The 12,579-nt window shown below is 43.1% G+C and overlaps 1 protein-coding gene across 8 annotated transcripts in view; it reads left to right on the top strand.

Annotated features, from left to right (window-relative positions):
* Nucleotides 1-12,579, top strand: part of DST (dystonin) — a 475,119-nt gene that overhangs the window by 44,163 nt on the left and 418,377 nt on the right. For all 8 annotated transcript variants that reach the window (XM_032340325.1, XM_032340326.1, XM_032340306.1 and 5 more), the window contains exon 3: nucleotides 9,950-10,150. In XM_032340325.1, coding sequence (XP_032196216.1) covers nucleotides 9,950-10,150 — 201 coding nt within the window. The remainder of the gene's footprint in view (nucleotides 1-9,949; nucleotides 10,151-12,579) is intronic.

The raw sequence follows: 12,579 nt of genomic DNA, 5'->3' as shown, positions 1-12,579 counted from the left end.
ACAATTGAAATGTGGCTAGTATGGCTGAGGAACTGAATCTGTAGTTTAATTTTAATTAAAATTTAAGTGCAAACAGCCACCTGTGGCTAGTAGCTACCCTACTGGATAGTTCAGGATTAGAATCTGGAAAGTGACTTAGCAGTGTCCTCGAGGCTCACCCTAACCCCTGGGAAAGCTTGACTTGTGGTGTTCTTAGAGTCCATGTGCCAAGGCAGGTGCCAGACCATGTAGGATAATTTCAGAGGACTAGAGACCATTGGCTGGCCTGCTGTTCTAATGGAGGAACGAGCTGAGTTGGCTGCATGGGAAGGAGCCTGCTTTCCCAGAATGTGTTGGGACAAAGGATGCATGAACATTTCTTATGGATCTCTTGGGAGAAAGAGCCTGGAGTTACTTTAAGCTATGTGTAAGAGGAAGCCAGGAAGAGTGATAGGAGCTCACTGAAGTGGCCCTGGTTTTGTGACTAGAAGTGGCTAGAAGGCTTCTTAATTATCTGAGAAGGACCAGAAAAACTATAGAGACCACTCAGAATTTTCTGTAGCAGTGGGAGAAAATGAGTTCCTCATTGAGGCTTTGAAGGACAGTAAGGAGAGAGTTGTTTTCTGCGTGTACCCTTAGGATCCCTGCTTAGGTTATCTAACAGTTATAATTTAAAAGCCTTTTAAGCTTCTTCTTTCTTTAAAATCTTATTTATTTGACAGAGAGAGAGAGAGAGAGAGAGAGAGGTAGATAGATCACATGCAGGCAGAGAGGCAGGCAGCAAGAGACCGGGAAGCAGGCTCCCCGCCCAGCGGAAACCCTGTTGCAGGGCTCGATCTGAGGACCCCGGGACCCTGACCTGAGCTGAAGGCAGAGGCTTAACTCCCTGAGCCGCCCAGGCGCCTCACCCTTTAAGCTTCTTAAAGGAGATGTATCTCCAGTGGTTTCAGCCTCAACGTCTCCTTTTATTCTTCTCCCTGCCCCAACCGCGGAGGTCACGTTTTTCGTCTTAGGCTCATTTGGGTGCAGTATCAGGGACCGACAGTATTTTAAGGATATATGTGTCCCCTAATGGAATTTAAGAAAGACCCATAGTAAGGTCTGGCTTCACAGAGATGAATGGAGAGCTGGTTGTGGATTCAAGGCCTCACTCCTCGCTGTAGTGAAATGCCTGAGGTGTGACTCAGAACTACTTCACTGTTCACTGGCTGCGGCTTTTCTTCCTGCTATCAACCGGTCTCCTCACCATGGTTTCTGTGCCTTGTTACTGTTAGCCTATGCAGGAGCCACAGAGCTTCTGTCAGGCCTTCTCTATCCTTGTTACCTATAGACTGATCTATGGATCAGCAGCATCGGAAGCTTCGGAAGCATTGGAAGCTTCGTTAGAAATTCAGAATCTCAGGTCGGACAACCTGCATTTTAATCAGAATCCTTGGCTATGTGTGTACATATTAAAATTTGAGAAGCACTGGTCTACAGAATGACTGTTCCCCCCCACCCAGTTAAGATTTTATTTATTTGACAGACAGAGAGACAGTGAGAGAGGTTTTAACTTCTGTGCCAAGTGGCCCAAGCTCTTGGTATTTCTCTATCAAACTGTCAAGAGAGGAACACAGCCCAAATATCAAGACCCAGCAAGTGTGACCCAGAGGGTTGGGGTGCCATGGTACAAACCATGCTTTCCCAGGCAGTAGGAACCGTGGGTGGGACATATGTCAAGAAGGGAATGATTGACATCCATAAGAGATTTTAGAAGATTTCTGTTTATAAAACTGCATTTATCTTGATCGAGTTACAATACATTTGACATTTGGAGGCTGTCACCAACCAGAGCTTCTGATCAGCAGAAACTAGTAACCAGTTAATAGACTATAAGTCAGTATAAAAGAAACACTGTAATACTAACCTATGAAACCTTGTCTAAAATAAGCATATCTAAAAGAATTGCCTGGGTGATTCAGTCCTTAAGTGTCTGCCTTCAGCTCAGGTCATGATCCCAGGATCCTGGGATGGAGAACTGTATCTGGCTCCCTGCTCAGCAGGCAGCCTGCTTCTCTCTCTCCCTCTCCTACTCCCACTGCTTGTGTTCCCTCTCTCACTGTCTCTCTGTCTGTCAAATAAATAAAATCTTAAAAAAATAATAAAATAAGTATACAATTCCTTAGATGTTTTAAAGATTAAAAATTGACTTCTTACTATCATCACACTGCTAGGAACCAGAGATCTATACCAAAGAATGATTATTAGAAAGTAAGTCTTTGAAAAGGTAATATTTTGTCCCATTATCCCTTATTTGTCAGAGAATACCTCCTCTCTGAAAACAAAAATGTAGCTCCAGATAGAGTATTTCTCATCCAGCTGAAAGAGTGGCTTCCCTGGCCATTCTTTTAATATAGGATTATTAAAATCACAAGTGACAAAGTCGCTTTAATCTTGAAGGTCCCTCTGCACATAGAGCAATAGGGAACAGTGTTATTATGACCAGAATTACTGACTAATGACCTAGCAAGGGGCAGGAGCTGGCATTACAGCAGGGATTCTCAGTGCAGCCTTGGGATGGCAGCATCAGCATTATCTGAGGATTGCTAGCGCTCAGCCCCGTCCCAGATTTACTGAATTAGAAGCTCTGAGGGTGGAGCCCAGCAGTCTGTTTTAATCAGCCTTCCAGGTGGCTCTGATTCTTGATAGAGTTTGAGAACCACTGAATTAGGGTAGCTCCCATAGCAAACACAGACTTTAATGGCTCAAACAACATAGAAATATACTTGTTAGTCACTTAAGGGTGTAGTGGGTGACAGGTTGGCAGAGTGGCTTCCTCCATGCAGTTATTCAGGGATCCAGGCTGATAAAGTCACGACCATCTTCAGTATGTGACTTTCAAGTCTGCTCTGAAGGTCATCCCAACCAAAAGAAAGAGCATGGAGAAGTGGCGATGAGAAGTATTCATGGGCTAGATCCAGGAATGACATATGCTTCTTGTGTCCATATTCCATTGGCTAGAACTCAGTTCTACCTAATGGCCCTACCTAAGTGCAAGGGAGGCTGGGAAATGTCTAGTCTAGCTTGTGCCAAAGAGGAAGAGGCAAGCATGGTTTTTGGTGACCAGCTAACAGTCTCAGTCATAAACTCATTTCTGAGGTTTTCTGAAATGGGGACCCATTTTTTGCCATAATCCTCTTTGACAGTCTAGTGCAGCCCATGGATTCAGCCTCAGAATTGTTTTGTTTGTTTTTTTAGAGATGTTATTTATTTATTTGACAGAGACAGACACAGTAAGAGAGGGAACACAAGCAGGGGAAGTGGGAGATAGAGAAGCAGGGTGCCCGAGGTGGGGCTCCATCCCAGGACACTGGGATCATGACCTGAGTTGAAGGCAGATGCTTAACAACTAAGCCATTCAGGCGCCCCTCAGAATGTTTTAAAATGCATAATCTTATAATGTGTGTGTATGTGTATAATTATAAAGGAAGTCAATTATATTGAAAGATCAGTATAAATTATTAAAAACATTTTGGACAGAGCAATATATGTACTTCTTTATTAATGAATGAAATAATAAGTTCTAGTGACAGGTTTGTTAACTACTGTGATTCTGAAGTAATGATGATTATAAATAGTATTTCAAGATGCCTGCAGCCACTATAATTAAATATATATATGTATTTGATTCCTTTTGGTGGCAAAAGTCACTGATACTGCTAATAACATAAGGTTTATAGCGTACTTTCATAATTGAGTGATATGCTAAATTTCAAGTAGATGTCAGTGACAAAAAAGACATAATTTATTCCCATCCAAATTAATTGGTTATCCTCTTCATCTGCTTTGAATTTTATCTATGGACCCAAAAACTTCTGCTGTACTCTTTAATTCTGGCCTTGGATGAAGAGAATCATAGAGGTTTTATGAGGTATTATTATCAATTATCATATTATATTATTATGAAAATATCAGCTTATTGAGTATCATAATATTTGTATATGGTAAATTTGTATCTTATATACCTGTCAATCTTGTTGTTCTCAGGTAGAGCAATAACACAAAAGCAATTCTATTTAAATGCTCAATGACTCAATGTGTTAAGTTTCCATTTGTTCAGGTGCTTGATCAGTAAGCTAGGTGGTAGCTTGATCTTTTCTAATAATAATTCTTACCTGGAAATGTTAACTTTTCATATTCTTCTTCGCTTACCTAAATTGTTTATAGACCTTTTCTTATTTTAATCAACTGCATAGATTTCTAAGCACTTTCTTGGTGCCCAGTCCTGCAAATATATGTGGAGCACTATCTCTGAATGCACGAGTGCCCTATATATAATCTCTGCCTCACGGCAGAGTGATAAGGGCATTGGTCTTGGCTTGGAGTTAGGTAGACCCGAGTTCTGATTTGGACTTTTCTAAGTGCAAGTTTTTGCCTTACATAGATTACTTAGCCCTGATAAGTCTCAGTTTGCTCCCTTAAGAAGTGGATATAATAGGCTTAGCACCTAAGTAGTGCTTAGGAAATTAATTGCAGTTAATGTCTCCTCCCTTTTTATGCTAATCGACACAACCAGCCTGGTTAAATCTGAGTACTCAACCTATAGGAAAATAGCGAAGCATCTAAAAGCATCACAGAAGAGTATACATTGGGGTTTTTTGCTTGCAGGCCACAGACTCTGTCACTAACCCAAAGAGAATTTATTAGAAATGTATGGTAGAATTCACAATCAAGACTGACTATCTGGTTAGAACAGGCAAAACTCGGTAGTTTCAGAAGGTCTTTGGTGTAGCCACTAGACTGATGAATTCTGCTGATTTTTTTCAGTCTTTACATCCCTCCAGGTAGTATTCAGTGTTCAAGCGGAGAAACTTCAATTAATTGAGACTTGGCCATGTGTCTACCCATTAAATGTACAGGTCACTAAGAGGCAGGATCTAGAGTGCGATATGGTGCACTCTGTCTCAAGACTGCATATCTTGTGAAGTTATTACCCCAAAGGCACTGATAAAATGGGGTAGCCTAAAAATGGCAGAAGTTCACTGCTGAGAGACTTCCAGGTGTTAATCACCTATTGGTTAAAGGGGATCCAGGCAAGATCAAGTGAATAGAGAAATGGACATTATACCGACAGGATCAGGTCCTGTTAACATCTGTAAGAACCTACTCTTTTAAAATAAAATTTTCTTCTATCAGGTTGTGGCTTTTTCATATTTTTTTAATTTTTATTTTTTAAAAGATTTTATTTATTTGAGCAAGAGAATGAGAGAGAGAGAGAGAGAGAGAGTATGAGAAGCGGGAGGGTCAGAGGGAGAAGCAGACTCCCCACGATGAGCAGGGAACCTGATGAAAGACTGGATCCTGGGATTCCAGGATCATGAGCTGAGCTGAAGGCAGTCGCTTATCCAGCTGAGCCACCCAGGTACCCCAAATGCTTTTTTTTTTTTTTTTAAAGATTTTATTTATTTATTTGACAGAGAGAAATCACAAGTAGATGGAGAGGCAGGCAGAGAGAGAGAGAGAGGGAAGCAGGCTCTCCACTGAGCAGAGAGCCCGATGCGGGACTCGATCCCAGGACTCTGAGATCATGACCTGAGCCGAAGGCAGCGGCTTAACCCACTGAGCCACCCAGGCGCCCCCCCCAAATGCTTTTTAAATGTAATATTTAAGACAAGCAAATACAACAAAACTAGGGCCTATAATTCTGTACATAGTTTAGGAAAATAAGCAGGTGGCTGCCCAGTGATGACTCCATGTGGCTGATGTGTCTGTAATCATAACTATGACCCCCGACAGGTGAATTCCTTCTGCAACATCTAGGAAATGAAATAGTGATAACAGTGATAATTTATTGATTACTTATTGTTATATTTGTCCTGTTGTGAGTACCTAATGTGGATTATCTCATTTAAACACCATCATAACTCCATGAGAGAGGTATTAGTATATGTATTTGACCGATGGGGAAACTGAGGCACAGGGAAGTAATTTGCTTTCCTACTCCGTGATGGAGCTTGTGTTCGAGCCCAGGTTAGATTCAGTCTTTAGAGAGTAAATGCTCCAGATTCTCTGGAGCAAAGAATTCTCTCTCCTGATGGTCAGGGGTGGCTGGTATCTCAACAGTACTCATGTGTATCTGTCAGTAAGGCACACCTGTGGCGTGACACATTTTCCTTTTATATCTGATTAATAACACGCTTTTGTCTCTAAGAATAGCTTTTATGGGGGGTGGCTTAGTGGGCTAAGTCTCTGCCTTTGGCTCAGGTCATGATCTCGGGGTCCTGGGATCGAGCCCCACATCAGGCTCTTTGCTCAGCAGGGAGCCTGCTTCCCTTCCTCTCTCTCTACCTGCCTCTCTGCCTACTTGTGATCTCTGTCAAAGAAATAAATAAAATCTTAAAAAAAAAAAAAAAAGAATAGCTTTTATGGGGCACCAGGGTGGCTCAGTCTGTTAAGCACCTGACTTCAGTTCAGGCTGTGATCTCAGGGTGCTGGGATTGAGCCCCGCATCAGGCTCCCGGCTCAGCGGGGAGGCTTCTTGTTCTTCCTCTCCATCTGCCCCTCCCTCTGCGTGCCTGCATGTCTCTCTCTCTCTCTCAAATAAATAAATGAAATCTTTAAAAAAAGAATATCTTTTATTCATACAAATGAAATACATAATAAACCTAGCCAACACATATGTATCACTCCACGGCAGATGCACTTCTAAGTATATACTGTAATCCATTTATTCATCTCCGTAGCCCTATGAAAGTAGTCCTAGTTTTCATCACCATAGTACAGATGAAGAAATGAAGTAACTATTCAAGATCACACAGCTAAGAAGTGACAGAGGCAGTAGTCAATCCCAGATAGTTTGGCTGTGGTCTGTGTTCTATATACTGTTATGTTTATAAAAAGTTGTTTAAAAATAGTGCCAGTGTATTTAGCTATAATAGAAACCACAGAGGCTTACATGGTGCTGCTCAGATCTTTAAAAAACTGTGAACGTGTAAAGAAAGCGTAAAGAAAGTGACTGAAATTTAGGGAAAGAAGGATGGTGTAAACTGTTTCTAATTTCTATTATCACAAGTAAGGTAGTACCTGAAGTACCTTCACACTTGGTAGAATCTGTTGAGAGTAGATACAGGGATGCAGGTTTCCTCAGCTATTGCTGTCCAGAAGGATTGCACCAACCTGTTTGGATCTTGATCTTTTTTTTGAGGGCATCACATTAAGGGAGTCCCCCCTCCCCAAAGTGTTTTTAGAATTTGTAGGCCAGTAAGAAATATAGGTAATAATACAAGTTAAATTCCGTTGCCTATTACTCATAGGAACACAAGAGAAGGAGGATCTACTTCTTACCAAAGACATGTACTCACCTCACCCCAGCATGACAGGAGCTAGTATACCAGCAAATACTTGGTTAATTCTACCAGTGCACACTTTCCGAGCTGGAAAGAATGTAGGGGATGTGGGAGTTAGTGCCACCTAGTGGTAAGACTGAGCTCTGACTCCTGGAGGTTCTGAATCTTTGAACCACAGAAATACCAGGGAGATTGTTAAAGAGGTTCTTTGCATACTTGAAACTAGTGTGACATTGTGCGTCAACTATACCACGATAAAAATAAAAAAAATTAAAGAGGTGGTGAGGTCAGTTGAGCGTCGGACTCTTGGTTTCAGCTCAGGTCATAATCTCGGGGTTGTGAGCTTGAACATGGAGCCTTCGCTTGAGATTCCCACCCTATCCTCCTCCCTCTGCCGCTTCCGCTCATGCACTGTTTCTAAATTAAAAAAAAAAAAAAATCTTTAAAGTAAACGAATAAATAAATAATAAGAGGGAAAAAGGAAAAACTAACCCTCTTGGCCTCGCAGCTAGAGAGTCTAATTCAGAAGGAAGCAGAGTAGAGAGAGAGTGTGCGCTGCGTCTGTGTTGGGGAAGGGTGTCCCGAATGCCCGTGTTTAAAAGGCAGCCCCAGGTGGCGTTGGTTCTCATGGTTTGGTCCTAACTCCACTTAGAAGGCATTTTAGGGATTGGCCCAGCTCCCTCTTCCTAATCCTCTTCTCCGGCAGCTGCTGGAGTATCTCTTGATTATGTGGGAATGGTGGGGATGTTCTGAGACTATTCTGGGTGAAGAGGTTCCAGCTGAGCTTGCACACAGAGGAGGGATGGGAACAGGCCCGAGTGTTTGGGGATGAGAGAAAAGCACCGAAGAGTGACCTCAGTTTTGCCACGTCCATTTGCATTTTCTCCTTATTGATTTCTGTTGACCTCAGTGCTATTTTGACTCTGTGGGTCACACCCTACGTTTGTCTTTTTTCTCCTCCTTGTCCTTCAGCCTGGTATTTGGGGTCTCCATTATCAGACTCCAGACCTTCTTCCATGTCCCTCGGTGGGAATTCCCGTGTGCACATTACTCTCTCAGTATCTCATACTGCTTCTCCCCCTGAAATTCTTTCTCTTAATTTTTTATGCTTTTACGCAGTCTAAAAGTTTTTTCAGACATCTTTTAAAAGTCTGAAGACCAGGGCACCTGGGTGGCTCAGTGGGTTAAACCTCTGCGTTTGGCTTGGGTCGTGATCCCAAGGGTCCTGGGATTGAGCCCCCGCATCGGGCTTTCTGCTCAGCAGGGAGGCTGCTTCTTCCCCTCTCTCTCTGCCTGCCTCTCTGCCTACTTGTGATTTCTGTCTGTCAGATAAATAAATAAAAATCTTAAAAAAATAAATGCTATTTAAAAAAAAAAGTCTGAAGACCCCTGGGGCCAGGGGGTGGCTCAGTTGGTTAAGCATCTGACTCTTGATCTCAGCTCAGGTCTTGATCTCAAGGTCATGAGTTCAAGCCCCACTTTAGGATCCATCCTGGGCATGGAGTCTACTTTGAAAAAGAAGGTCAGAAGACCCACAACCACACTAAAGCCCCCCTTGGAGCCTTTAACACCCTATATCATCTAATTTCCCACTGTACCTCATGCATAGCTTATATGTTTATCCTAGTATGTCATGAAATAATTGCTGCATAAATATGTTATCCCCCGTCCATTATTTTACTTATTCATTCATTCCTTCTGTTGTTTCCCTTGACTGGAATATAAAGTCTATTCATTTTTCAAATGCCACCCACATATCAAAGCCAAATATAGACTATTTTCGGTTTCATTCATTGATTCCCTCTCTGAGTTCTGCCGGCACTGTGTCCTCAACTGCCCACCTTAACTCTTAATCAGACAGGCCAGTGTATACAAGAATTGCTGCTCTTTGAGAAATTGTAAGCTACCTGAGGGCGGAGACTATTTTATGTAATTCTTCGAGATTTTCCAAAATCATATATTCCCAAATGCGTAATATGGCTTACTTATTTAAAGATTTTATTTATTTGGCACAGAGAGAGAGCACCAGCAGGGGGAGGGGCAGAGGGAGAGGGAGAAGCAGGCTGAGCAGAGAGCAGTGTGGGGCTTGATCCCAGGACACTGGGTTAATGACCTGAGCCGAAGGCGGATGCTTAACCCCCTGAGCCACCCAGGCACTCTGTGTAATATGGTTTAACTGAACTTGTACTCTTCTCTTTATGGCATTGCCTCCGTTTAGTTTTGAATCTTCACTTTTTGGTGTTTTATAATGTTGCTTTACCTTCCTGCTTTCCTGCCTTCAGAGTCTGTTCTCAGGAACATAGAGTGACACTTTGCCACGTCACAGTATTCAGCCCTGCTCCTCTACCATGCCTCATGCCTAAGTGGAAATACCTTTCTTCACATGCGGTCTGATGTATATACAAATAAGTAAAGCAATGTGCTCACCTGCTGTTTTTATTTTATTTTATTTTTTAATATTGTCACTGAATTTAAAGCATTTTTTAATGTTGAGCCTCCTTCTACATCCATGCTCCCTTCAGGAATGTAAATGATCTCACTGAGCTCTGTGACTTTCAGAGCTCTTTGTAGAATTAGCGCCGCAGACTCACCAGAAATGAACTCAATACAAATCTGGATATGTGTGGGTTTGTTTTCCACTACAGGGATTCAGAGCAAGCCCTCGGCATCTCAGAAGACGGGCTGCAGCGGCTGCAGCTGCTCGCCTGGAAGAAGCCAAGCCTGTGGTGGAGGTTCACCACCAGAGTGAGCAAGAGATTTCCGTGAGGAAACGAAGAATCAAGAAAAACAGCCGAGTCCAGCCAGAATTCTATCACTCCGTCCAAGGTGCCTCAACCAGAAGGCCTGTGAGTAGAGAACTTTTATAAGAATGTTAAATCCATGGCGTAGTTCATTTCGTTTTAGAAAATTGTCAGATGAGATCGTCAGGTTGTTCTGTCCTTATCCTTGGCCAATGCCCTGAACCCATACACATCCCAGGAAGGAGTGTGATTCCATAGAAAGTGCCGGGCCAGAGTTGTCCAAGAGGCTAGAGCTGGTCGCTGCAGACGGGGTGATTTACAAACAGGTGAATTCTGAGCCCCATTAGAGGCAGGGTCGAGGATTAGAGCAGGGGCTGCAGAGTCCACAAGCCGAGGGGCCAGAATGGTGAGATCGGAGTTGGTCAAGAGGGTGAACAAGACAGAAGAGAAGCAGAGGAGGGAAGGGTAAGGCTGGGGTCTGGGCCAGTAGCTGAGCCCTGCTGGGATGTGGCTCTCGGACCGCCGAGGCCAGTGCTGTGGTCTATAGCCCGCCAGGGTGACAAGGGTGCTAGCCTTCTCGGCTGTGGCCTTTGTTCTGGACCAGGGCAGCAAGCAGCGTTGTCCTTTTCTGCCCAAGTGCTAGGTGTTGCTATGGGCTGCTTACCTGGGAAAGTTGGGCTCACCGGTCTCCTCTGCCTGACCACATTGTTCTACGTGCTCTGATATTTTTTCTTGGTTCGGTTCCTCCCCCATGGACTTCTTATGCAAGGTTGTGATGGTTAAGGATTTGGGGCTTAGAAAATGCCACTGTAAAACATTCTCAAAAGCATTTCGTAACTGCAATAATGTTACATTGATTTAGCATTAAAATGAGGTTTCCCTGTGGTTCATTGCTCTGTTGTGGGGAGCATTTCTCATGCTAACCTAGGGGAACCATCATTATTTGGATTGATAATAGGTTTTTGTAAATTATTATAACAGAACTGCCCTTCTGTGGAAGTAACTGTGTCCCAGGCACAGCTAGGAGGCCAAGAGAACGTCTAACTTGGTGCACTGGCCAGAGACAATGGCAAGAAGCTAAATTCCCTTACAGGAAAGGTCCTACATGTTTTTGACCAATTGTAAAATAAACTCATATTTCAAGATCAGAGTCTTCTTTTCACGATTTAAGGAAACAAGCTATGTAGAATTTGGTATCTATGTGGTATCTACTATGAGGTGGTAGGAAAAGTTATTCATTCAACAAACATAATAAGCTTTTTTATATAGGAAATAAGGGATACACAGATGCATATTCATAACTGATGATTCTTAAAAGCTCACTGTATAACAGGACCCCCTTAACAACCCTATGAGGTAAATGGTATTATTCCCATTTTTTGAATGATGAAACAGTGGCTCAGAGAGTATAAATAACAGTCCTAGGTTTACTTAGCTGTTAGAGGCACACTCTAGGGTTTGGATCTAGGCAGCTTGCTTCTAGCTTCTTGGCTCTCCATTCTGCTACCTTCCTGTAGTACATGGCCTCTCGGACAGCTGAGTCCATGGACCGACATGCAAAGAAGTACATGAGATGCATGTCTGTGTTCTGAAAATGCTATTATACAGTTCTGAACAAGGTGCCGGGGAAGCACTGTGGAGGAACAGCAGACGCCAAGGATGAGTCCTGAACGATGAGTTTATCAGGTGGAAAGTGGAGGTAGGGATCTCTGATGAGAGGATCCTGTACAAGAGCACAGAGATGTGGAAGGTCTGGCATACTCAGCAACAACTGGAGGTGGTGCTGGTAGATGAGGCCAGCTGGGTCAGGCAGGGCTAGATCACCAAGGGATTGTATGTTATGCTGAAGAGTTGGCTTTACCTTCTGGGGTGGGGATCCGCTGAGGGTAGGGTGAATAGGCATGTTGGTTTTCTCGCTCAGAAGTTAGCTAACTCTTTGCTGCTTCTAATCTCCCCACGGGGTTCAGGTTGGATATGTGGTTATCATCACACTTTAGAAACCATCAGCCACCATTACTCTCTTGTGAGCACTTTATGTGAGCACGTTGGGTAATAAGATGTATTCCTGTTTGACTTTGAAATTGGTATCCAGTTTGTCCTTGAATGCCTAGCTTCTCTCTCCTTTTTTTTTTTTTTTTTTTTTTTTAAAGATTTTATATCTGACAGGCAGAGATCACAAGTGGGCAGAGAGGCAGGCAGGGGGCAGGGGAAGCAGGTTCCCTGCTGAGCAGAAAGCCAGATGCGGAGCTTGATCTCAGGACCCTGAGCCCATGACCTGAGCTGAAAGCAGAGGCTTAATCCACTGAGCTACCCAGGTGCCCCAGCCTAACTTCTCTCTTTGTCTGCCTGGTGAATTACAACTGACTTCTTAAGAATGACTCATGATCAGCAACTTGTTCAGAAAAGTCTTGTCTGGTCTGTCCTATCATAGTGAGATACCTTTTTTGGTTTGATCTTCAGTGCTTTGTACAGATCTCCTATATAGCAGTTATCCAAGTGAAAAAAATCAGGCTCTGTAAGAAAATGGGCATGGG

This window comes from Mustela erminea, chromosome 4, assembly GCF_009829155.1.
Source record: "Mustela erminea isolate mMusErm1 chromosome 4, mMusErm1.Pri, whole genome shotgun sequence".
Taxonomy (NCBI): domain Eukaryota; kingdom Metazoa; phylum Chordata; class Mammalia; order Carnivora; family Mustelidae; genus Mustela; species Mustela erminea.
Note: the sequence above shows the minus strand (reverse complement) of the source record. Positions and strands in the feature narration are given on the sequence as shown.